This window comes from Gymnoscopelus braueri (assembly GCF_963280865.1).
Source record: "Gymnoscopelus braueri genome assembly, chromosome: 14".
Classification (NCBI taxonomy): Eukaryota; Metazoa; Chordata; class Actinopteri; order Myctophiformes; family Myctophidae; genus Gymnoscopelus; species Gymnoscopelus braueri.
This window is the reverse complement of record NC_137619.1, coordinates 47513127-47538015: the sequence shown is the minus strand read 5'-3', so window position 1 is coordinate 47538015 and position 24889 is coordinate 47513127. Positions and strand designations below refer to the sequence as shown.

The 24889-nt window shown below is 41.6% G+C and overlaps 1 protein-coding gene across 1 annotated transcript in view; it reads right to left on the bottom strand.

Moving 5' to 3' along the window:
* LOC308100673 (myoferlin-like) overlaps nucleotides 1-24889 on the bottom strand; it is a 60920-nt gene that overhangs the window by 641 nt on the left and 35390 nt on the right. The window contains exons 18-52 of the mRNA XM_080449739.1: nucleotides 23634-23690; nucleotides 22741-22862; nucleotides 22440-22553; nucleotides 20944-21121; nucleotides 19800-19924; nucleotides 18583-18692; nucleotides 17493-17697; nucleotides 16641-16793; nucleotides 15546-15677; nucleotides 15214-15380; nucleotides 14044-14158; nucleotides 11997-12099; nucleotides 11364-11503; nucleotides 10739-10903; nucleotides 10121-10208; nucleotides 9479-9556; nucleotides 9159-9340; nucleotides 8458-8616; nucleotides 7907-8005; nucleotides 7306-7467; nucleotides 6976-7221; nucleotides 6677-6775; nucleotides 6344-6472; nucleotides 5923-6075; nucleotides 4781-4872; nucleotides 4463-4633; nucleotides 4122-4264; nucleotides 3748-3887; nucleotides 3473-3561; nucleotides 3290-3385; nucleotides 3042-3183; nucleotides 2600-2699; nucleotides 2075-2271; nucleotides 1350-1459; nucleotides 498-645 (exon numbers count right to left, since the gene is read on the bottom strand). Coding sequence (XP_080305865.1) covers nucleotides 498-645; nucleotides 1350-1459; nucleotides 2075-2271; nucleotides 2600-2699; nucleotides 3042-3183; nucleotides 3290-3385; nucleotides 3473-3561; nucleotides 3748-3887; nucleotides 4122-4264; nucleotides 4463-4633; nucleotides 4781-4872; nucleotides 5923-6075; nucleotides 6344-6472; nucleotides 6677-6775; nucleotides 6976-7221; nucleotides 7306-7467; nucleotides 7907-8005; nucleotides 8458-8616; nucleotides 9159-9340; nucleotides 9479-9556; nucleotides 10121-10208; nucleotides 10739-10903; nucleotides 11364-11503; nucleotides 11997-12099; nucleotides 14044-14158; nucleotides 15214-15380; nucleotides 15546-15677; nucleotides 16641-16793; nucleotides 17493-17697; nucleotides 18583-18692; nucleotides 19800-19924; nucleotides 20944-21121; nucleotides 22440-22553; nucleotides 22741-22862; nucleotides 23634-23690 — 4709 coding nt within the window. The remainder of the gene's footprint in view (nucleotides 1-497; nucleotides 646-1349; nucleotides 1460-2074; nucleotides 2272-2599; nucleotides 2700-3041; nucleotides 3184-3289; nucleotides 3386-3472; nucleotides 3562-3747; nucleotides 3888-4121; nucleotides 4265-4462; nucleotides 4634-4780; nucleotides 4873-5922; nucleotides 6076-6343; nucleotides 6473-6676; nucleotides 6776-6975; nucleotides 7222-7305; nucleotides 7468-7906; nucleotides 8006-8457; nucleotides 8617-9158; nucleotides 9341-9478; nucleotides 9557-10120; nucleotides 10209-10738; nucleotides 10904-11363; nucleotides 11504-11996; nucleotides 12100-14043; nucleotides 14159-15213; nucleotides 15381-15545; nucleotides 15678-16640; nucleotides 16794-17492; nucleotides 17698-18582; nucleotides 18693-19799; nucleotides 19925-20943; nucleotides 21122-22439; nucleotides 22554-22740; nucleotides 22863-23633; nucleotides 23691-24889) is intronic.

Here is a 24889-nt window from a genome sequence, read left to right as displayed (position 1 = left end):
AGGGAAATTGAAAGAGGAGCGCTCGCTTTTAGGCGCGGGGCTTCGGCGCGAGGCGGGGCTTTTCGAGACAGGGTTTTTGATACGAGGCGGCGCGAGGAGGAGGAGGAGGAGGAGGCGCGAAGCGGGGCTTTGATACGAGGCGGCGCGAGGAGGAGGAGGAGGCGCGAGGCGGGGCTTTGATGCGAGGCCGACCTGGCTTTTGTTGTTCCCCCCCACATAGCAACCAGGAAGCTACGCTAGGGGAACACTGAACACGCGTTCACACGCACACGTGATAATAGTTATTGTCCATGACGGAGGCGCGCCGACTCAGCAGAGCTTGAGGCAGAGGAGGCACGCCCTCTATTCCAATTTCCCTGGAATGCCAATTTCCCTGTAACATATACATATACATATACATATATATATATATATATATATATATATATATATATATATATATATATATATATAATATAATATAATATAAATATATAATGATATATAAATGATCTTACAGGAAGAGAGTAGAACATGATCCCAAGGAACAAGAGAACCAGCAGGAGGATAATCCACTTGAGGATAATCCACTTGAATCTTCTCCAGATTACGAATCTCATGGTCTTGTAAGGACTCGTGAACCAGAAGAATGACGCTTCAGAGCGTCTGGTGAACAGAAAAAAAGTGGAGAGAAATTGTTGACGTACCATTGTAAACAATTACTAATATCGTCCCCTCTTAACAACAGTTTGAACACCGAACGAGTGGCCCCGCTGCCCGCAGCTGTGCAGCGAGGGGAGCCAGGGAGGGTGAAGTGACAGGCAGACGGCTAGTGTGAGAGTAGAACAAGTCGGATCATGAACCTCTGAAGTTGTTGGCTCTTTTCACATAAAGTAATGAGTAACTAAAATGTCAGTAACTATATTGCGTTACCTATCTGGGAAAAAATAACTAGTTACTTTCAGTGGTGGAAAGTAACTAAGTACATTTACTTAAGTACAATTTATACATGCTTTAATGACTTCATTGCCTTAAGGGTCGCCCACACCAACCACCATAACTACTGTATAACTATAATTATAACTATAAATATAATGATATTGTTAACCACTGTCGCTGTTTCACTTGTGGTGTGGACTCTGCCATCCACTTGAATTAGATCCATTTAAAAAACAATATAATTAAGCACAAACCATTATACTTACGTAGTTGACCGGCCCCTACACCATTTTCGCTCTACACTAAATATCTTGGCCGAAAATAGCAGATTCACAAGAATCGGCTATTTTCACCGGACGTTTGCCCCCAGAATAGGGATGCCAGGGTTCATGTGGTTAATTGTAACTGGTTTAATGCGTTAATAGTCTTACTTGGGAGGGTCCAATCTGGGGTTCATGTTGGGCTCATCTCTGCCTTTTCCAGCAGGCCTTTCTTCCAACTCCTTCTCCTCCACTATTTCCAAGGTCATCTCCACTTTTCCCTGTGAAACACAAACACTGTCACATCCTGTACAGAAACTAAATGAAGACAGTAAAAGAGCTGTAAGTGACGTTTTGTTTGTTCAGTAACAGGGGTCTACCCATCTCTTTAGTCAACAGAAAATACATTTTCATGTGGCATACCAATTTCATCCAATCAAGAGAGAGAACCCCACAAAGATAATTTATCAGCTTAAAATATAGTGTCACAGTTCCAAAAGAGAAAAAGAAAAAAAATCCCTTCCAATTTCAGTTGTTTATCCTGTGTCCTGTATGAGTTAATTAAAATGTGTATGTCGACCTAATATCAGCAATAGTAAGTGAAGGTAAAGCATAGTACATTAATCATTGAAAGTGTTATGTACAATTTAGAAGTAAAACCCTACGTCTAAACATTATAACCATATACTGTATGTATATGCATACTGTGTATATGTATATTATGCATTTACGTGTACAATATGTATGTACATTTATGAGTGCATATGTGTGTGCAATCTTAATAAGCAAAGTGTATGCGCCTGTGTGTATGTTATGTTCTTAAATGTTATAGAAGCTGTGGCAGGGGAGTGTTACATTAGCAATGCACGCCCGGACTATAGTGGATTTAAACGTACACCAAGCACAGGTTTCCCATCCTGCTGGATCACGCACGGCCACCAGCCTCGTACAGACTTCTGGGAGAACAGAGAGTTGGACTGTGGTACTTTGCTGACAGCTGAGCTTGATGCCATTTCTGGTAACATCTTCAGGCTGCACTTCTTTGGGCTTTTGGCAGGAGGAATGAGATGGAGAAGGTCCAGCTCAACTGCTCCTGTATATATATATGGGCAGATGTTTCATATTTTATATTAAAAGCGGTGTATCTTATATTAAAAGCGGTCAAGACATCCATAAGTTCGCTATTTCGACGGGTGCTAGATCAGAATAAATAACATTGTAGAGAGGGAGAAGGTCCGCACACCGTCTTAATGCTCCCAAAAAAATATGTATTTATGCAGCGGTATAAAAACACAACGTTTCGGCCTCTGTGGCCTTCGTCAGATGTCACATTTTATATGAAACATCATGTACTCACTACTCAGATACAATAGTTATGGTATCCCCTTTGTCCACTTTATAGTTTTGATGATGAACCTTACCTAAGTAGTCATCCCGGGAGAATTTGTCATTGTCCCATATCTGGATGATCAACTTAGGAGGTTTCCTGGATTCAGTTTTATCCATATTCCAAAAGTGTTCCTGTAAAAAAAAGTTCACATTTTCTCCAGATAATACGTACAGTAGTTGTTAATTCACAGAGCACATAACATAACTATGTCCAAAACCGAAAATGTGTATTTGATTAACTATCTCTCTGCAAGTTGATGTCATATCGTACTGAAATTAATGGAAACCAATGGTTTCCACAAAAAACTACCAAATGACATAAATACCTATGTTTTTCCAAAGCATAAGGCTTTGGAAAGAGGTAGGCATTAATGTCAAGTATACTATGAGTTGTAGTCAATGGACTGAGACCGCTGGTATTGTCCTTTAAAATCTTCACTCAGCACTGAGCTCCTGTTATATGATCATACTTACTTTCTGTGAGAAAAGACAGAGCTGTTCAGCAGGCAGGTAGTCAAACTCAAAGACGAATCTCCAGTTGAAATTTCCATCACCGTCCATGGACCTGTAGTGAACATCCGTCTTCTGCTTGTCATCTTCCTTGCCATCCATCCATCTGGTAAACACAGCACAGCCATCTTTTATTCAGTGTGACTGTGTATGAAATTGAAAAAGGTGTATGAACAGAATTTGTGTAAAAAGTCACACAAGTCACAAAGTACCCTTTCACATAGATGTCACTCATTTCTTCTCCGGTTATGCTTATGTCATCAAGTATGACATCGGTGGTGTTCCACACGATGGCCCGCAAGCTGTACCTGTTTCAAACATGCAATCATGTTTAATCCTCGACACGTCACAGAACCATTTCTGTTTTAACTTTGATTGTGTCATTGGAATCCTACTTCTTGGCTTTTCGTGGGGTGATGACAACCGCAGGTCCTAGTGAGCCCCTGCTCTTTGGGAAGACGTCCACCCACATCTGGATTCTGCCCTACTTACATACGTATGTGACACAAGCCATTATCATCAATAAAGTATGTCTGTCTGTCTATCTATCTACCAACAGTACCTATATCCATATCTAACCTGCATATATACAGGTGAACATGCATGTGTAGGGTTACTTTTCTGCCACTAAAAAATAAGTAATGCAGTTTAACTCCAGTGTGTTGTTAACCTGGGACACTGTTGGCTGGTATGAGCTGGTCAGGGTCCTAGTTTCCACATGTTCTGGTACCATGCCCTGATCTCTGAGAACATGCAGGGCCAGCCTTTCTCTGGCTGGGCCTAAATGCTGGTGGATCTCTGTGGTAGCTTCTGTACACAGAACAGGGAGTCAGACACAACAGAAACAACACACTGTATAAGTCAAGGGTCTCTCTGCCTTTGTCAAAGACATCAGTTTCCGTTAAAAAAATAATAATCTTCCAATTATCCATGTACATTTTAGCAAACAGATCCACATAGCAACAGATCCACAGGAGGTTTATATGAATGCGATTTTGAAAAGTGGAGAAAATCTAAGATCATTGCACTAGTGAAGGAAAGTACCAGGCAGGCTGTATTGTTTTTCTGCAAAGGACAGCGAGCTGCCGTCTGCCTTTGCGTGTGGAGCTGGGATGCCCCTAATTTTGGCCAAGGTCTGGAGGATCTGAGAAGGCTTCAGCTGGTCTCTCCATCGGTTGATCCCTGAGCTGAAACAAATTAATACTGATTTGAAATTTGAAAACCTCTGACTTTTATTATAGGAACTGTAGTGTATTCCATATAGGAAATAGATCGGCTGTACCAGTCAGAGTATTAGGATAGAGAGGAGATATGGGAAGATCATGTTTGTGAGACTACACACATACACACATGCACATAAAGATACACCAACAGTATCTACTCACATGCAGTAGGACTGTGGCAGGCCACAATAAGAGTTGAACCGAGAAAGAAGTCTATTCTCCAGGTCGATGACGGTCTCCCCGATTTTGTCATCACAGCTCATTAAGTCATAGTCATACACGGCAACCTTTAGATCCTTGTCTTGAGGCAGGAAGCAGGACAGCTCAAACACCCTGGACAAAAAAGGAAGACATAAAATGCAATGTGTATTAGTTTCTAAACATAGTTTCTAAACATAGTTTCTAAATATGGCAATCGGAAAATAAAATCACTCAAAATTAATGTAGTATTAATGCGACATTTAAAAATCATTGTCTCACCTCCCAAACTCTGGATTGAGGGTCTTTGGTTTGTAGTTATCTCTGTTATCCGCTGTTTTCCTTCCCAAAGTAATCTTAATGTAGGGGTCACTCTGAAATTAGGGACATAGCCTACTGTAACATCTTAGCTTTTCATAATCACATCCCGGGCACCGCCATCTCAGCATATGAGTAGCATGACTTGGGTGCGGCAAGTCATGCAGTAAATACTGGTAGCTGATGGTAGGTTCACATTTTTTTAGCTTTGACAACTTCAACATTTTCAGGTTGGGGTCATATACAAGACCCTACATGGTCTGTGCCCGCCCCCCCTAAGTGAATTCATTAAAAGGAAGCCTGAAAGGGGGAATCAGTACCAGAGCAACCACTCGAGGAGATTGCGAAGTGCCGCACCGGCAAACAACTTTTGGTCAAAATGTCCTCTCAGTACAGGGCTGTGTAGCATGGAATGCCCTTCCTCTGCATATAAGGGATTGTGCTACATTTTCATCTTTTAAATTCAATCTGAAAAGATGGTTGCTTGAAAACCAAAGCTGCAACCATTTGTGATCATGTTTTAGGTTTATTTTTATGCTGTGTTCCCTATGTAATGTTCAGTAAATGTATTCCACCGTTTGTCTGTCTGTTTTTCTGATTTTATGTTTTGTGTGAGGACTGCGGATGAAAATTAGCATCTTTGCTAAATCCGGTGTATTTACGTCCATGTAACGTCCATTAATATGCTCTGTCCTGTCCAAATAAACAAATAAAGTAAAGTAAAGTCGAGTAGTTCGGATATCCAGAACTGCCGAGCCAACCAATATGCCCATATATAGGCATTCCAATATATGAATATATACTGATGACATCAGGGATCTCCATATATGGGCACAAAAGGGACACAGACAGACGGGTACAACGGGTACTCTGACAAAGCCCCCGACACTCTGACTGGTCGGATTGGCGGTGCGACGTATGTGTTTGGGACACATAGCGGCCCAAACCTCTAGTATTTGTATATTTGTTATAGTACAGTAATTATTCCTACAGGTGCATCCCTACTGAATCCCTACAGAACATCTAATGTAGTAGTATAGTTTTAATCAAGGAAAGGGGTAGATGGTTGTTTTCATTTCAGCTACATAACTTTAGATAAGTCTTACCAATCCGTTGTTGTCTTTGGGCTGCAGGTCAATGCAGCGCACCACATAGATTCTGACCACACACTCCTGATCACTCTTAGGCAGTTCTCTGAACTGACGGGGAGGAGCAGGCACACCCGGGTCATCAGACAGGGGGTAGATCTTGAATGAGCCCTGGAATAAAAAGAAAAGAGTGGTCAGCAACAACAGTAAGAAAACACCAGCAGATTGAAGTTCCTAAGAAGCACCACCAGAGGGCAGACCAATGCCAGGAACAGCAGTTGTACACAGGCAGTTAAAGCACTTTATAATGTGCATTACAATCACCCATTCATATACAGTCACCCATACATACAGGTGGTGTACTTCCAGTCCATGTCTTTATCTGAGATAAAACATGCAGATGCTCTGTCAGTTTCCTACTAAATGCATCCTTCATCACCTTAAACTCTCCAACCACTGAGGATTCATCCTCATCTTCTTCAGTCTTTCCTCGTCGGAGTTTAAAGGTGCTGCAGAAATCAGTCAAACCCTGGAAGTCTGGGACCTTCTCTAGCTCCCATTCATACACCTGACACACACACACACACACACACACACACACACACACACACACACACACACACACACACACACACACACACACACACACACACACACACACACACACACACACACACACACACACACGATTTCATGGGAACACAGCACAGTAGTCTGGTGTTATGAGTGTTATGATGTCTTGACAACATTTGGAGCACTATGATGTCTTCACCTTTAAGGTATCGTATCCTTTTCTGAGGTAAGGTCCATACTTCTGCTGCTTTTCAATGGAGGCGTAGAATTTACTCCACCAGTCTACATCCTCCTCCTCCTATAAGATGGAAATGTATAATATACCGTATACTGTACATTTTGTTTTCTTAGTTTCTTTATCTGTATATATTTTCACCTTTTCTGCCTGCAGAGGCACAGGGGAGAGATAATATCCCCCTGTGCATCCCTTAATAAGGGATTAAGTACAATATGAACCTTTGGCTTGATCTGCCTCTATGTGACAGGTGCATTATTTACCTCAGGTTTAACCTCAACGGTTCCGTCCTCAATGTCGATAACGAAATCTCCCTGGGGACGTGCCTTGAAAGATTGCAGTCTACGTCTAGACATGTCAGCATCACTGTTGCTCACTGTTGGGTCACAGCGGTACTTCTCCAGGGAGTCGATGGTGCACTGACCCACAGTGGGTTTCCTACCGAAGGGTCGATGGTCTATTACCTTCAGCACAATGGGAGGGGTGTACATCTCCTCTTTAGGCAGGTCCTAATTACAGAGGAAAGACTCTGTGAGGGGATACAGTTATACAACTGTACGACAGGTTCAACACATGCTGAGGGCCAGTAGTACCACTTCGAGGAGCAACACAGATCCAGGGAAGTTGGGGTTCTTCTTGAAGTTCCTGATGACAGCGGTTTGAACAATCTCGCCACCACATTCCACTATCAAACTGGGAGAAGAAACCGTGGCCAGTTGGTAGGTCTTCATGTTCCTCAAACCCCAGGCCAAGATCTGGACACACACACACACACACAGACACACAGACACACACACACACACACACACACACACACACACACACACACACACACACACACACACACACACACACACACACACACACACACACACACACACACACACACATCATGTATTGAATTCTAATGGCTCTTTTTGGCTACAAAGGGAAACCCAGAATCTTCCATAACCTGAAACTTTCCAGAACCTGTGAGGTCTTTCTGTTCGTTTCCATTATAACCACAACCACCCCTGAAGGGATAGTTATGCCATAAGAAATAAAAATAAAAAACCTCACCTTCAAAAAAGTTAAAATATGTACAAGCTCACAACGTTTTGCAACGTCACGCAATTGTGACGTGAAAAATACAGTGAGGTTGAGTTCAAGTTAAAGATAAGAGAGACCGGCACAAAGCAAGGGGGGGGGCAGTACCTCTATAGCAGTACGTTGCACCACAGGTCTGATGCCCGGAGGTACCTGGTACAGATCTCCCCGCATGGGAGGGACCAGGGGCAGGTCTTCTTCAGTGCCCTAGAGGTCAAGCGGCCTAGCGTTAGCGTTTGTTTTAGATTCAAAATGGTGTAATTTTAGACTCTGATGCTTACATACCCATTCAATCCGGGAACGCGTCTCTGTCATTTTAGATTTCTTTGGGCTATTCAAAAATAGCAGATATAAAAGCTCATAGGAGCTTGTAGATCTGCCATTTAAAAAAAATCTTGAAACTTTGTACAAATCTTTGAATGTATATATATTTTTTTTTCTTTAATAAAACATTTTTAACTCAAATCTTTGCCTCTGGGAATTCTACAAATGTCTTCACTCGGTGCCGCACTATGAGCTTGTATATCTGCTTGTTTGAATAGCCAAAGTATAAAATAATGGTTAAAGTGGTTACACAGATGCGTTCCCGGTTTTAATGGGTTAAATTAAATTTGGAAGAAGTATCATTCAGTCTTGGGTATAAATGTGTTCTTCTCTACCTTGTCCTTTAGTAGGAGCTCGGCTGCCACAAGGACTTCCCCAGCGCCATGGCCTTTCCTGGTGACGGGGAACCACTGCAGCTTGGGCGTGGCGGCCACAGTGGGGTTCAGCTTCACTACAGGAGGGCAGATACAGCGACCCATAGGATCATCCTTACCCTGGATAAGATAAGATAAGATAAGATAAGATAAGATAAGATAAGATAAGATAAGATAAGCATGGAGCACAAAGTCCAGACACAGGCACTAATACCCAAAGAATGATAAAAGTGGAAATCATATTGACAGTAAACTATGACTCTTACAATACAATAGAAAATATTTTATATCATTTTCTGGAAGCATGGAAGTGATAATAATAATAAGGCATCCAATTTGTATAGCGCATTTCTAGGTACTCAAAGTCGCTATACAAAGGTAAAACAAAAAAAACACCCTATTAAAAAATAACTAGTTAAAAAGGTGAAACACTAAGCAAACACAAACATTACAGTTAAAAGTCAAAGCGGGGGGGGGGGGGTAGAATTAGGTGGGGAATGTAAGTCTACCCCCCCCTACTACCCCCGTAGTAGTGGAGGAGGTCAGAGAGGTAGGGGGAGCTTGGTTGTTGAGGGTCTTGTAGGTGTTGATCAGTATTTTGACTGGGAGCCAGTGAAGGTCGTGGAGGCCAGGTGTGATGTGGTCTGGTTGAACTCGCATACCACTGGATCTTTGTCATACAGCTCCAGGACCACATCAGGAGGATTGTGGGCGATGGCCGGTGGGTCTCCATAGATTCGAACATCCTCAAAGATCAGTGTCTGATCCCAGGTGGGGTTCAGAGTAGCTTTTATGGTCTCAGTGGTCTTACTGAAATGCAGGAATGACACATGGGCGTAGGGATCTGGGGAAGACCAGCATGATTAAATGTGTGAGCTTGGATGTGTGTGAGAAAAATACTTGAATTATGACAAATTGTTATGTTTTGCTTCTTTGCACTGTAAGATTGACAGACTGACAGTTGTCATCGCTCTTCTTTTACCTGAGAAACTGTCCTGGTCCATGGCACGGAGATTCTTTGCCTGATACACATAGACTCTTAGATGATACATGTATGACCCTGAAGGGAGATGATTTGTATCAGCATATTAAACCATAATAACAACTTATTCATAGAAAAAACAACAAATATAATCTTACAGCAGGCTTGATACACTGCTAATTAGCAAGGTCAGCCTATTTTAACAGATTTTCCCCAAAATGTAATTACTCCACCAGGCCTTGTCCTATAGCTCTTGAACTAGAGGTCATACAATACAACATTCCTCGGATCATAACTACATTTTCCACACTTTTTGCTACTCCAGTACATCTACAGATTTTGTCCAAAACTCTCACAAATCGCTACACAATCTCTAAAAACACTTGTGCCATAGAGCAGCACAAATGTGAATGAAATGAAAAGTTCAACCATATGTCGTAGAAACACTATTTACTCCCTGCATCTTCTTCGGGTGCTGATGGCTACACCCTATGGACCCCACCCTGCCTAGGCCAACAGGCCTGGCGGAGGTATGCGCTCTGCAGAGTGCCACTTTCTAGTCTTCCTGGAAGGAAGTGGAGTGAGGCCAGACATGTTGAATCAGTGCCAGTGAAATAGCATGGAACTAGTAGGAACACTTACGGTCAAAGTGACAGGAAACCGTGGGCGTGTTGGCACCAGATAGCTTGTCTGCATCTTTTTTACTGGCATTCTCATCAACATCAACCCCCTTAGAATACAAAAATAATAGCGCTTTAATAAAACACTTTATCAAACTTTTCTTCAAAATGACTCAAGACATAGTTCTTAATTTCAGCAAAACAGAAGCGATCTTGCTATTAAGTTATTATGCCATTCACCACCAAAGAGTGGTCAGATGTAAAAGTATAATGATAGAATATCATTATATTCATTATTGTTCTCTCAATAGAACATTTCAGAATGGCACTGGGGACTGAGGCAGCAGTGGTGCACCACATGCAGGGTTGCATTGCTCATGGGACGGCCTTGCATGCCGTGCAGGAACCTGTTTGACCAGGAGCACGCGCAAGCACATGTATAGATTTAAAACAACTTTAAATATTAATATAGGAATGAGCCTAGATGCATATCAATTGTTCATTGTGTGGCATGTAGTGTAGGTGTTAAGTGACGTGCGCGTCACGTCATTAAAATAGAGTGCAACCACGTTCCAATTCAGCATTGCAACACTGACCACATGTAAAGTACTGCACACCACAGATAACAGTTAATACCAACCAGCGCCCCCTCCAGTCTGAAGATGGCAGAAGCTCCCGTGCAGTCTGAAGGCGCCATCTTTCTTCGCTTGCGCCGACGGCGGAACATGTCACACGTGCGCTCCTTCCTGTATGACTTCCAGCCAATATAAGAGGAGTATTCCCAGCCTTCACCTGGATCCAGCCTCTGTAGAAAAAAATCACACCCAGTGTGAAGTGAGCGGTGCTATTTATGAGTTATTCATTTCATCATGCATCTCGGTAGCCAATCACAGCACGTCCTGCGCAGTGACGTGCTTACATTTTTTACATTATTATTCATTTCATCATGCGTCTCGCTAGCCAATCACAGCGCGTCTGCGAAGTTTGAAGTTAATTTCATCATGTGTCTCGCTAGCCAATCACAGCACGTCCTGCAAAGCTTAGCCTATGGGCGTGTTTTCCACAGCATGGCGTCACAGCGAAAGACAAATTTTCACGACGGAAAGAAAAACTTTCACCACGGATGGGTCCTAAACCCTCTTATAGGAGCGGTTGCACCGCTCAAAAAGAAAATGGGAGAATTGCAAAACACTAGTCATGAAAAATCTTCCTCAATGTCTACGCTCTGCCTATATGTCCCTTCCACTTCTCATCTTCCTCTTCACCTCGATAAGAGCTGTAGAGTCAGATGTCTTCTTCCTTGGTCTTATGAGTCTCTTCCTGCGATGGACATGGTACGTCTTCTCAGTTGGCACCCAGGATTTGGGTTTATCATCTGGGGGAATGGTGACTCCGTACTCCCAGCCTGGTGGCGAGAAATACACATAAATGGTGCATTTATATAGCGCATTTATCCAAGGCGCTTTACAATGATTGTGCCTTACATTCACCCATTCACACACACATACTCAAACACCGATGGCGGAGGAAACCATGCAAGGCACCAACCTGCTCATCGGGAGCAATTAGGGGTTCAATGTCTTGCTCAAGGACGCTTCGACACTAACTCTGGGGGAGCCCCGGATCGAACTGGGAATCTTCCGGTTCCCAAGCGGCCGCTCTACCTCGTGAGCCACTGCCGCCCCAATACACATGAAACCACACCAAAATGTTCCCACGCGGATCAATACAGTTTATATTATTTGATCTTACGTTTATCTTATCTTACATGCAGATACTGCACATATGCAAAATATAACAATATATGTATCTTAATGTGACACATAATAGGAAAACATACAATATGATTCAGATTCAGATAAGTTGTTGTTTCAGCTGTGTCCTGACTACTATCATACCTCCCTCATCTACAGCTCTGTTGCTGTCAATGCTCCACTTATCCTTCCAACTCCATCCTGGGGGACATTCAAACTCTCCTGGGCTCAGGGCCTTTTCTCCATTCTACAAAATGCAAAAAGAAAAAAAAACAAGAAAAAACAAGAAAAGAATCAAAGTATTGTCTCTGCCAGGGAGATGTGTGGGGGGATGATTATTTCCCCCCCGTTGGTCTGTGTGTTTGTGTCTGTTTGTGAGCAGCTATTCTCATTAGCTACTGCACACATCAGTGTCATATTTTGTGTGCACTCTGCCAGCAGCCCAAGGGATCAATCTCCAAATCACATCGGCCACGTAGACAACAGTATGTTACCTTTGTGAATTCATAATCCAAGACGGACGGCTATGGGATACGTGTCAGCTAGGCTATGGAGTCAGGGAAGTGTCACACTCATAGCCAAGCAGCCTTGTTCAGTTATTTACATAACAAGAATAACTAGAAAAAGTGCTACTCGGAGCACAGGTCTCCGCCAGGTCAGGTACGTTATTGTGGCCTCTTGGTGGCGCTATAATAGGCCAATGTGAAAAGGGTGCCATTTCTTCTTAGGCCTTTCACGGCAATCAGACACTGCATTCATGATTTGAGGCATTTTGTTCCAAAAATATGCTTTGCTAAATTAAACCTGCTGGTGGCGCTATAACAGGCCAATGTGAAAAGTGTGTCATTTCTTACTCGGCCTAGTGGGAATGTGCGTGTGAAATGTCATGGAAATCGCAAGCTGCGTTCATGATTTGAGGTATTTTGTTCAAATAGGACCAAGCCTGCAAACTTTGGAAGCCAACCTTGAGGATGAGGATGGAATCTGGGAAATCCGGGTTGACTATAGAGATACTGTGTACCGATTTTCATGACGTTTGGATAACATCTGTAGGAGTAATGTAAAAAGAAAAGGGTTTTCCTTGGCCTCTAGAGAGTGCACATACAAAGTTGTATACAGATCGGTGCAGTTATGCCACCATGAGGCTCATTTAAAAAATTTGAAGTGACATTTCTTTCTGGGCCTAATGGGAATGTAACTGCAAAATGTTAGGGAAATTGCATGCTGTGTTCATGATTTGAGGCATTTTGTTCAAAACAGACCAAGCCTGCAAACTTTGGAAGCCAACCTTAGCCAATGAGGATGGAATATGGGAAATTTGAAATACCCGGTTCGTTTAATGACTATAGAGATACCGTGTACCAATTCGTGTGACGTTTAGACAAAATCTGTAGGAGTACTGTCAAAACATTTGTTTTGCAAAAAGCGGCCTCCTGGTGGCACTATAACAGGCCCATGTGCAACATTTGGGGCAGAGGTTCTGAATTGGCATCCAGGTGTGTGTACAGGTGTTTACAGTTAGGTGTGTGTACAGTTTCGCTGCGATGAAGCCACCGGTGCCGGAGATTAGCTGTCCACAGACGGACGGACAGACGGACGGACGTGGTGCACAACACACTCTCTCGCCATGCCTTTCGGCCTGGCGGAGACAATAAGGCAGGGGTGTCAGATAACATGTTAGCACATTGAGTGCCAAAAACGGTTCGGACCGTTTTTCATAATCCAAACGAGGAGTGCCAAAAACGGTCCGGACCGTTTTTGAGAAAAAAAAGAAAAAAAAAGTTTCCTTCACAGCACCAGGAGATATCATTTTTCGAAGATTTAGACTCCAATCCACTTCCTGGTTAACTTATGACTTCAAAAGCCTGTATCTCGGCTCCTGTGTACATTTTTTTACTATGTATTTTTGACTATTTTCGACTATTTTCAACTGGCTGCAACTATGGAACGGATTACCGAATGTTTTTAATTTTTTCCCCCCGATTGTACGAGACCTCTATGTGTGTAATGAGGGGATCACTGTGAGGACGGTGATCACTGAAAATATTTTGTGACTAAAATGGTTAAAAATCCAGGCACTGTGCCACTCAATGTGTTAGTATATGAAAGGGAAATCTATTGTCTATTTCTACACAGGGTGGCGCTGTGTGTGTGTTGCTTGTTTATGTACAGTAAATACCAAAGATCTCACCACATCAGTGTAGGGCTCTGCTGCAGGCTTCCACTCCCCACCAGGGAAACGTGTCTTGTTCTTGAAAACTTCATCAGTAAACTGAGTGTGGCCGGCGTCAGCCTCTGTGAGCAGGCTGGATGAACACACACACACACACACACACACACACACACACACACACACACACACACACACACACACACACACACACACACACACACACACACACACACACACACACACACACACGTTGTTTGGAAGCGTTGTGTGTATGTGTGCAGCCATGGGCTACTAGCATAAGCTCCTAAGTGGAGCCAACAGCTCAGGAAGACAATGGGCCTGATTCACCAATATTTTGTACGTACCGGCATTTACGAAAATGGTTATCTGATTCATCAATCTTTTTTTGTCCGTGAATTTTTACACATTCCAGCATCATCTTTTTATCTCTGCAAAGGTGAGTGAGCAATAATTGCTCAGTAGAAAGGGCTTATATAATATCCATTCCAAGTTGTATTAGTCTTTGGCTGTGAGGTTAAACTTTGTAAATTAACTTCTTATTCTCATTACACTTGAGAGTAGGCTATTTACTTTCATAACGTTCAGCATTAGGGACTCGCTTAAGCTGATCTATAAGTTGTCGACCACCCCCCCCCCCCCTTTTTTTTTCTTTACCCCCCATTCCCCCCCACCTCCCTTTTTTCTACTGTGTACATACAGTATAGTGTTTTATATTTGTGATGATATTGAATGTTTTGTGCCATTTTAATATGTTGATGAATTGAATACCTAGAATAGAAACAAAACCGCAAGGACTTTTTTGGTGTTTGTCCTTTTGGACAAAGTGTTTGACTGTACTCGTGCTGTTTTACATTTCTGTCTAATAAAGATATTCAATTAATCAAACACAAGACGCTAAAATACAAAAAGCCTACATAGGGTATGTCAAAAGGGAGAGAGCTCAAGGACACTTTGACACTAAGCAGGGGGAGCCGGGGATCGAACCGGCTGCTTTACCACCTGAGCTACCCGCTCTTAGTTAATATTGGAAAACTTCTGAATGTGAACAAGTGAACATGTGACACCACCATGTACACTGAATGACACAGACAACAGAATGCATGTACTTGAATATCTAGAAGCTCTAAAGCTCGGGCAGCAGTGTATATGTGTGTAATGTATACTTACCATCTCTCAGGGTCAACAAACCAGTCTTTCTCCCATTGCCATCCGCTTGGGGGAAGGAAACACTCCTTTTTGAGTTTCACCTTCCCAGTCACGTCTGAGAATGCATGCTGGTTACTCAGACATGGGGTTCCCCACTTGCCACCAGGCATACGAGCCTGGTTCTCATACTGAGGGGGGGGGAGAGAGAGAGAGAGAGAGAGAGAGAGAGAGAGAGAGAGAGAGAGAGAGAGAGAGAGAGAGAGAGAGAACAATGTTTGTGGGTTGCTTTCAATAAAATGCATATACACAATCTATTACTTTGCAACTAAAAAACAACAGTGTTATATAGATACCATTTCAGCAAAAACACTGAAGGCTCCCTCAGAGAAGCTGTTGAACTTCTTCTCATGGGCAGATAGACCCAGCCACATGTTGACACGAAGCTGGACAGGGATCTTAACACCTTTGTTCTTATCCATGGGGTACTAACAAACAACACAAGTTTGCATTAGTATTTTATTTACATGGGACCAAAGCTTGCTTATGTCATTAGAATGCCCTATTCTTCATGCAAAATGTGCCCAACATTTGTCAACACATAAAAAAGAAAGAAAGAAATATGTCAAACGATCTATTACTTTTATGCATATTATAGACCTGATGCAAATTCAACAGATTTGTTTTAATTTTCAGTTGGCATTTAGAGCTGAATTATTAGTTCCCTCTTTATAATATTGACCACATCACATGAACGCAGTACTGGATACAGTATGGATGAAATCTATCTGTGTCCATTACTCCATTTCCGATGTAGGACAGGGTTCGTCCAAAGGACAGAATCCCCTCAGTAATCAATAAACCTCTGATAAAATTTAATATTGGCGGATTCCAGCATCATCTTTTTACCTCGGCAAAAGGGAGTGAGCAATTGTACAGAAAGGGCTTATATAATATCCATTCCAAGTTTTATTAGCCTTTGGTTGTGAGGTTAAACTTTGTAAACCAACTTCTTTTTCTCATTACACTTGAGAGTTGGTGATTTACTTTATTAACGTTTGCTTGCGCTGATCTACAAGTTGTCAAGTGGGTGCGTCCCGCCGCGCTGTAAACTTGTAGATCTGTCCATTTTCAGGAGTGGTGACGTTTTACTTCTGACAGACGTTTCCGCTTGCCTTTTATGGTCTTAAATGGGGCGTGGAGCAATGCAAATGATTCTCCACGTGAACCCGCCTCTGACTGTCAGAACAAAAATGAGGAGGACCTGCGATAAACACATATCAAGGCTGTTCACGCCGTTTGGTGAATCGCATGTCAGTTTGTGCAATACAGTTTGTATCAAAAACATGCACCCCTTTAGTCACTTTATTTAGGCACTATTTACGAACAGCTTAGTGAATCAGGCCCAATAAGGTTTTAGAAAAGCTGTTGTTTCAGGACTGGACTGGTACCTGCATGAAGATGGTCTGGGTCTTTCCACAGTACTTCCCACAGGCCTGCTCATTGAGCGAGTATAGAATCTGGTTGGCCGGTACGCGGGTGTACGCCACCTGTGTCTCTCCTTTCAACATCCATATGATAATATCTGGCATGCTGTTCTGAGGCTGATGGAGCGAGAGAGAGACAGACAGGGAAAGAGAGAAAGAGAGAAAGATTAATCTTGGTTTTAAGTAGTTTTTTATGGCATTTCTCTGTAGGAGGAAAGCCATCTAAAAATGGGTCCGCTGTGTGTGTCTGTGCGCATAGCCACTGGAAGCATTTTGTTTTTCTATGGGCTTTGGAGCATAGAGCACAAGCACCTGGAGGACAAAATAAAACACTTGTCTCCCTTCAGCACCATGGACAGCAACACTGTCACAAAGCACATCCAATCCTAGTTTTAAACCATGATAAATACAGTACTAGGCTGTTTTATTCAAAGAGGAACCAGTCATGGACGTACAGTGCATTCACAATAATATAAAAAAGAATGTATTCACCTACAAAGGGGGGGGGGGGGGGAGGGATTAGCTCCATACAGTATAGAGCTGTGGTTCCCAAACTGTTTAGCTCACTAGTCAGCTCAACTAGTGAAAACAGCAGATCTACAAGCTTGTAGATCTGCTATTCTCTGCTACTTCTTTTTTTATGTACTACTTGGTTTATTTATTTATAGAAATTATGTTATTTTATTTATGAATACTTCTGAAAAATGTTGGAATGGTTGGAAATGTTTTTTTTGTTTAAACTTTTGAAATAATATATATATATATATATATATATATTATATGGATGGTTTCTCTATGGATGGTTTCTCTCCTGACCTCCTCTGCCAGTTGCTTGAGTCTGTCCAACCAGTCTTCGATGTCACCGATAGTGGCTTTAACGTCTTCTCCTTGCGTTGTTGCGTTCTTTTTGCATTCGGCCATTTGCTTCATGTTGGCCACCGCAGAATCACGTAACTTCTTTATCTGCAGGTCCAGTTCAGTCAGGTTTGGGCAGCCCTCCAACTTCGGAAGCTGCTGGAAACTGTCAAATGGAAGTCAATTATTAATAACTTAATACAATTCCAAGAATCAATTCCATGAAAGACAGTTACACAATTTGTTTCTTTAAAGCAAAATACAAAGAAAATGCTCATATCCAAAAAGCAGTAGATAAGTAGGTCTATGTATGCATGCATTTGGTTATGTGGGTATGTAGGCAGGTTTGTAGGCAGGTGGGTAGGTGGTTCTTCTGTATGCAGTATATATGCGTGCATGCATGTTTGTATTTACGCATATCTCTTGAATGTATTACTGGTATTTTTTTTTAATAATATGTAGGGATTTGTATGTCTGATTCTGTAAAATAGGGGAAGCTCTCCATAAGACTCTAGGCTTCTAAACTTCTTCACAATATGGTTATATGTATCTTTTCCTTCTGTTTTTAACAGAACAGCACTTTATGTGCTAATAAATAAAAATGTTACTGAAAACTGTACTACAGTGTGTTTGTCCGGATCAGGCTGAAGCCTTGCCCATGATGTTGTAAACTGGCCAAATAAGGTCAAATGAGATCCACATGGAAGCCACACTGTTATTAGAACACGTCTTGTTCTTTTCTCATATCGTCTCTGTCGGGTGGAAACCACATAAACCAAAACCGTTACTTTTCAGGATTCAAATTCAAAAGTAGCAAAAGCATCAAAAGTAGCAGATCTGCAAGCTCAAAACGCGTCGCTTCGCGCCACGTTTCAAGCTTGTGGATCTGCTACTTTTGATGCTTTTGTGTGACGCTGTAGTACGATCAAGTAGGTTAGAATATGGAGATAGGTGGTTTCTGCCCGAAAGCGACAACATCTTTATTTAGTTTCAGCTGTGACATAATGCCACACAGGCCTGATATAAGGCCATGAGCTCACGTCAGTCTCACCTGCTAAGATCTTCAATCAAGTGGTTGATGAGTTTCAGCCAGTACTCTGCCACACGGCTCTCAGGCATCTTAGCTAAGATGGCTGTTTTTAAAGAGGTGAGGTGGGACTCCTGGAAGAAAATGACAGATGCACATGTATGGAACAACAGCCATAGAATATGAACACTGACTCTACCATGGTGACTAGTTTACTACTCACCAGCAGTGGTGTAAAGTAACTAAGTACATTTACTCAAGTACTGTACTTAAAGGTAGGGTAAGTGATATTTATTGGTTAAAACGAAAAGTATTTTGTTAAAATGTTAAAGCACTATATTCTGATAGTAATCATTGCTATAGAGTGTTTGTTCAGTAACAGGAGTCTCCCCGTCTCTCCAGCTCTTTAATAAACAGAAAATACATTTTCCGGTAGGTGTCAAAATCTCAGCCAATCAGGAGAAAGTACCCATTTTAAGCTTCATTCTTATAGTGTTCCAGTTCCAATTTTGCCTGCTCATTTCTTAGTGTCATCACTTCCAATTTCACTTGTTTAATCTATATCCTGATGGAGTTCTCTATCCTGATTGGATAAACTGAAACTGAAACGAAAATGCTTTTTCTGTTTTATAAAGAGCTGGAGAGACAAGGAGACTCCTTTTACTGAACAAACACTATAGCAATGAGTACTATCAGAATATAGAGCTATTTAACACTTATTTTAACCAAAGAAAATCACTTACCCTACCTTTAAGTAAAATGTTGAGGTATTTTTACTAGTATTTCCAATTTTCAGTACTTTTACTTTTACTCTAGCTCAGAGGCAAATATTATACTTTTACTCCAATACAATTATTTTAAAACTTTAGTTACTAGTTACTTTGTAGATTTTTTATTATTACAAAACATACATTAACCACTTCAGCCCTATATACATTTCGGCCATTTAAAAATAGCCGATCTACAAGCTCAGAGGGCAGGATGAGTCACCAGAACCAAGGACGGGTGTTTTTGATGAATCTAACATCATAAGAATGGAGTTTGAAGTTATAATGGGTTTGTATAGGAAGGGGGCGTGTCTAATAAAATTAATATCAAATATCTAAATACTGAATCAAGCAACTTAAAAACGGTCTGGGGGCACAAAAGCCTGAGTAGACGATAAAATGACCCAAAGTTTTTTTGAAAGTGAAATATCCCTTTAAGTAAAACATGTGAGTACTTTTTCCACCACTGCTCACCAGTCTCTCTGCGATGAAGAGGAGGATGTTGACTGAATCCAGACGGTGGCTGATGTCTTCCCAGAACGAGGTGAGGATCACAACAGGCTTAGTGTCAGCCCAGGGAAGGTAATAATACTGATTACCTGTTGGCCATAAATACACCCAGGCATATCAAACACCAGTGGTTATAATTGTGTGTTTTCTAGAACTGTTTTAAGACCAGAGGCCGATTCTACAAATGCCTTCTAAATCAGTACTTCTCAAACTTTTTCATGCCAAGGACCCCCAAATTGATATAAATGTTTTGTGCCAGGGAGGGACCCCCTATGAGAAGATTTGTGTTAAAAAATGCAAAATTATTCAAACATTTTCTAGATAAAAAAAAAATGTTCAAAAATAGCAGATGTACAATTAAGCTCGCAGCGCGGCACAAAATGACCGGTCGGGAGTGGAAATAACTTTACGTCATCAGGCGCGTCATCAGGCGTGTCATCAGGTGGCCGAAACCAAGGGTGCCGGTATCACTCAAAATTTTTATTTTAGGGCCTACCCAATAAAACCCTTGATGCGGTGTAGTTTAGCTTGGTATATCCATCTTTTATTCCAACTCGTAGCGACTGGCGAGACTAAACTAGTAGTTATAATCGATTCATCATTTAAATGGGGATTGGGGAAACTAACGACTTTGTTTTCAGAAGGCGTGGTCTAGACAGGATCACACGGGCCAGTTTTGAACGAATACCAGGTTTTCCCCCCGAGGTGGAAAGTCTGGTGACGCGAGGTTAGCTAAAATCTAAATGACACAGATTTAGATGGGTTAACCCATTAAGACCGGGAACACATATCTATGCGTCATTTTCGATTTCTTTGGCTATTCAAAAATAGCTCAATAGCTCAAGCTCATAGAGCGGCATCGAGTGCTGCGCTACGAGCTTGTAGATCTGCTATATAGATCTGCTAAAAATCGAGAAATTTTGCGCAAATCTTTGAATATATATATTTTTAAAGCGAACATTTGTAACTCAAATCTTTGCTTCTGAGGGTCCCTGGAACTAAATATTTTGAAATAGCTTTTATTTTTTATATTCTTTCAAAAAACTGTTGGCCCCAGGTCTTAATGGGTTAAACAATAGTTGTTTACTCATTGTGCTCATCTTCTTACCGTCAAACACAGCAAAGCTGTACTGGGTGGTGGATGCCAGGGGCTTGCAGGTGGTGTCCAACTTGTTACCATAGTTGCCGATGCTGACCTCAAACTGGATGGGTTTTCCTCTCTCCTGAAGCATGCAGGCACTGTGGAACACGGCACACAGGGAGAACCTGCTCCTCCGCTGGTATTTCTGCTCTCCAGGAAGAGGGTCGTGGTAGTGTCAGTGGTGTCAGTAGATGAATGGATGAATGGTGTAGTAATGTATTCATGTCAAGAACATTGATTGATTTATTGAATACTTTATTAGTCAGAAATGTAAACAGCATACATTAAGGCTAAAAGGATAACACAAAAAGTCCTGGGTACTACTCCATTTTGGTATTCAATTCATCAACATAGCATAACAATATGCTATACAATACTTACATGTACAAATGAGAAAAAGGTGACCTCCCCTTGTGGTTTTTGGTTTTAGATTCACATCTTTTAAGGATGGTGTCAGGGTATTCCACATTTTGGTGGCAGAGTAGTAAAATGAGAATTTCCCCATGTTTGTCCTAAATTTGGGCACTGTCCCTTTTTTTATTTTTTTATTTAGAGTAGCCAATACATTTTTACCCCGTTTTCTCCCCAATTTTCTCCCCATTTTTCCCTTCGACTATCTTAAATACCAGTCCCATTTTTATTTGCTTAACCCTGTCTTCTACCCAGAGACATCATACAGGACAAAGGGGGGAATGCACTCCAGTATCGAAGAAGTGCCGACCGTGATGAAGAAATCAAGTTTGAATGACAGCAGTCACAAACTCGAAGCCACGATGCAAAACTCATTTATTACAACTTAAACTTTATTACCTCTTGGGTATTAAGGGTCTAACCGTAAGACTTTTTTTTATTGATTTCTTCTTTAATCAATAATTGCTTTGCATCGTGGCTACGAGCGCGCTACCACTTTCCTTCAAACTTATCATGTAAAGCACAACATCGTCTATAAGACATTGTGAGGGAGAGAGCTAGACTGCTTAATCCATTCAATCCGGTAACGCATCTGTGTCACTATTTCTTTGGCTATTCCAAAATAGCAGATATACAAGCTCATAGCAAGGCACAGAGCTTGTAGATCTGCAATTTTTTTTTAAGAATTGTGAAAATGTGTGCAAATCTAACTCAAATCTTTGCTTCTTGGGGTCCCTGGAACAAAATATTTTGAGATGCGGGGCTCCGCGGACGAATACATATCATTTTGGGGGTCCTTGGCTTGACATGAAAAAAGTTTGAGAACCACTGATTTTATAGCAACATACGTTTTTTTTCTTTAAAAAAAAACTGTTAGGATTTCGAAGACATTTGTAGAATCCCCAGAAGCAAAGATTTGAGTTAAAGATGTTCGCTTTAAAAAAATATACATTCAAAGATTTGCACAATTCTTTTATTTTGATTTTTTTAAATGTGCGTGGACTCATTTACGTTTTGATATTCGTAAGGTCTAGTTGGTCTATTCTCTGTACCTCAGCCACCACGATGTCGTCACTGGAGATATCATCCACATTCTTCTCAGGCTTTCCTTCCAGCTGAGTGGATAATTCAATGAGGACCCTCCCCCTATAGGCCACCCCTTCACCCTGGAATAAACAATAGGAAAAAGAAAAGAGAAGACATATCGTTGTTGTCGGGCAGAGAAACATCTTATCTCCATATTTTAACTTTTTGTGTTTTTCGTAAATCGAAGGCCCTACTTGATCATCCTACGGCATCACACAAAAGCTGTAGTACTCGGTGGTCAGCGTTAACTTGAGTGTGTGGACTTACCTTGCCCATGTTGAGCTCTTCATATGGATCATATGCAGTGAATTCTCTGGTACTCCCATAAAGGTTAACATAACAAGGCCCAAAGGCTGGGAGAAAACCAACTTCAGACCTGGCAGTGCTGTCTGGAACACAAATGAACCCATTCAATCCGGGAAAGCATCTATGTCATTTTAGATTTCTTTGGCTATTCAAAAATAGCAGATCTACAAGCTCATAGCGCCGCACCGAGTGCCATGCTATGAGCTTGTAGATCTGCAAAAAAAAATTTATCGTGTTTTTTTAATTTGTGCAAATCTTTGAATATATACTTTTTAAAGTGAACATTTGTAACGCAAATCTTTGCTTCTGGGGGCCCCTGGAACAAAATATTTTCCAAATGTTAGCTTTAAAACATATATATTCAAAGAATTGCAATTTCTTTTCTAAAATAGCAGATCTACAAGGCAAGCTCATAGCGCGGCACTCGCTATGAGCTTGTATATCTGCTATTTTTGAATAGGCAAATAAATCTAAGATGGCAGATGTGTTCCCGGATTAAGTTACACCTACTGTATAAGATGTGTATTATTACAGGACTGTAATTCATAAGTATACAGTAAATGCACATGGAGTGATTGGGAGAGCAGGAAACATGCATGCAAATGGACTCTTACAGGTAAATAAACATGAAATGAGCCCTTCAGGGTTTTTACACTGTCTAAGGGGTGAACTCACAAAGAACGGAATGTGCCCACAAATAACACCATGAATTGTGCACCCACCTGCGTCGGGCCATGTTAAGTGGTCAGATGGGTGGGCCACAAACATTTTAAACTGGGCCCTGATCCAAAAACAGATTGGGAACCACTGCTTCAAAACAATGGCTGTATGCAAAGTTACTGTACATCACTTACTTTCAGAGAACACTGCAATTCCACTTTCAGCAGGTGTGTCACTTTCAGCAGGTGTGTCTGTTAAAAGAAATAAAAAAAAAAAAAAAATGTTTGAAAGGTTAATTAAATGATATAGGATGTTATATACAGTATGCAATACTGCAAAGTAAGTGATTTAAGTGATAATAATCCAGCAGAAAAGGTTGTCACTAGATGGCCGCCCTAGAAAGGACAGAAGACCCAACACCCTCCTAGGATTCTTACACTAAGCGTAATCACACCAGACCCATTGCCAAAACTGCGTGGTGTAATGGCATCTGGAAAAGTGGGTATACTCTAACTTTGTACACACATTAGAGACACTTCTTTGGTTAGTAAGACAAATAAGTAGGCTACCCCCACATATGTTTTATATGTGTTGATACTTTATGGAATTTAATGAGGCTTAGTTCAGGATGAAACCTTGTTTTTTGTTTAGATTTCCGCTTTCCGCTGTCCGTGTAGATACTTCCAATCAACTGTATGCAAAGCAAGATCCATTATACACACACGAGTCCTTGAATACATATAAGCACATCTGATCTGAGTCTGTTCCAATATAGCCCGGATAGGGCGTGGTTGAGAATGGTTCCAAATGGATTTCCTTGTTTGGCTTGCTTCGGGCTTGCATGGTCTAAATGGGGCGGCCAGCCCAGCATTGCTAACCGTGATGGGCATACAATAGAGTATGATGGGTGGCAAGTCTGCCGACCCATAAGGCAGAAAAATTGAGGATGAAGTCGTCAGCACTTGTATCTAAGTATGTAACACTTGTAATAATTTACAGCAGCAGAAAAAAACAGTGCTTCATCAGCATTTCAGAGACGTGGGAGTGAAGTCTGGTTTTAGCACATGACTAACACGCCAACTCACACACATTCATGCCCAAAAGTGTGAAGTACAGCTATAGTATCGTAGGCAGACAGAGAGACAGATACATTGATCTCCATATTATGGGCATAAAAAGGACACAGACGGGTACAATGGGTATTGTTACAGGTTGTAACGGTGGAGAAAAGTGTCAGGTGTGATGTGTGATAGGAAAGTATCAGCAAGAATGAAAGGGAAGGGAAGGTGTACAAGAGAGACAGTCGCACTGAGCAAAAGACAGGAAGCAGGGCTGGAGGTAGCAGAGACTAAAATGCTGAGATTCTCTCTGGGAGTAACAAGGATGGATAGGATCAGGAATTAGTACATCAGAGGGACAGCGCATGTTTGACGTTTTGGAGATAAAGCCA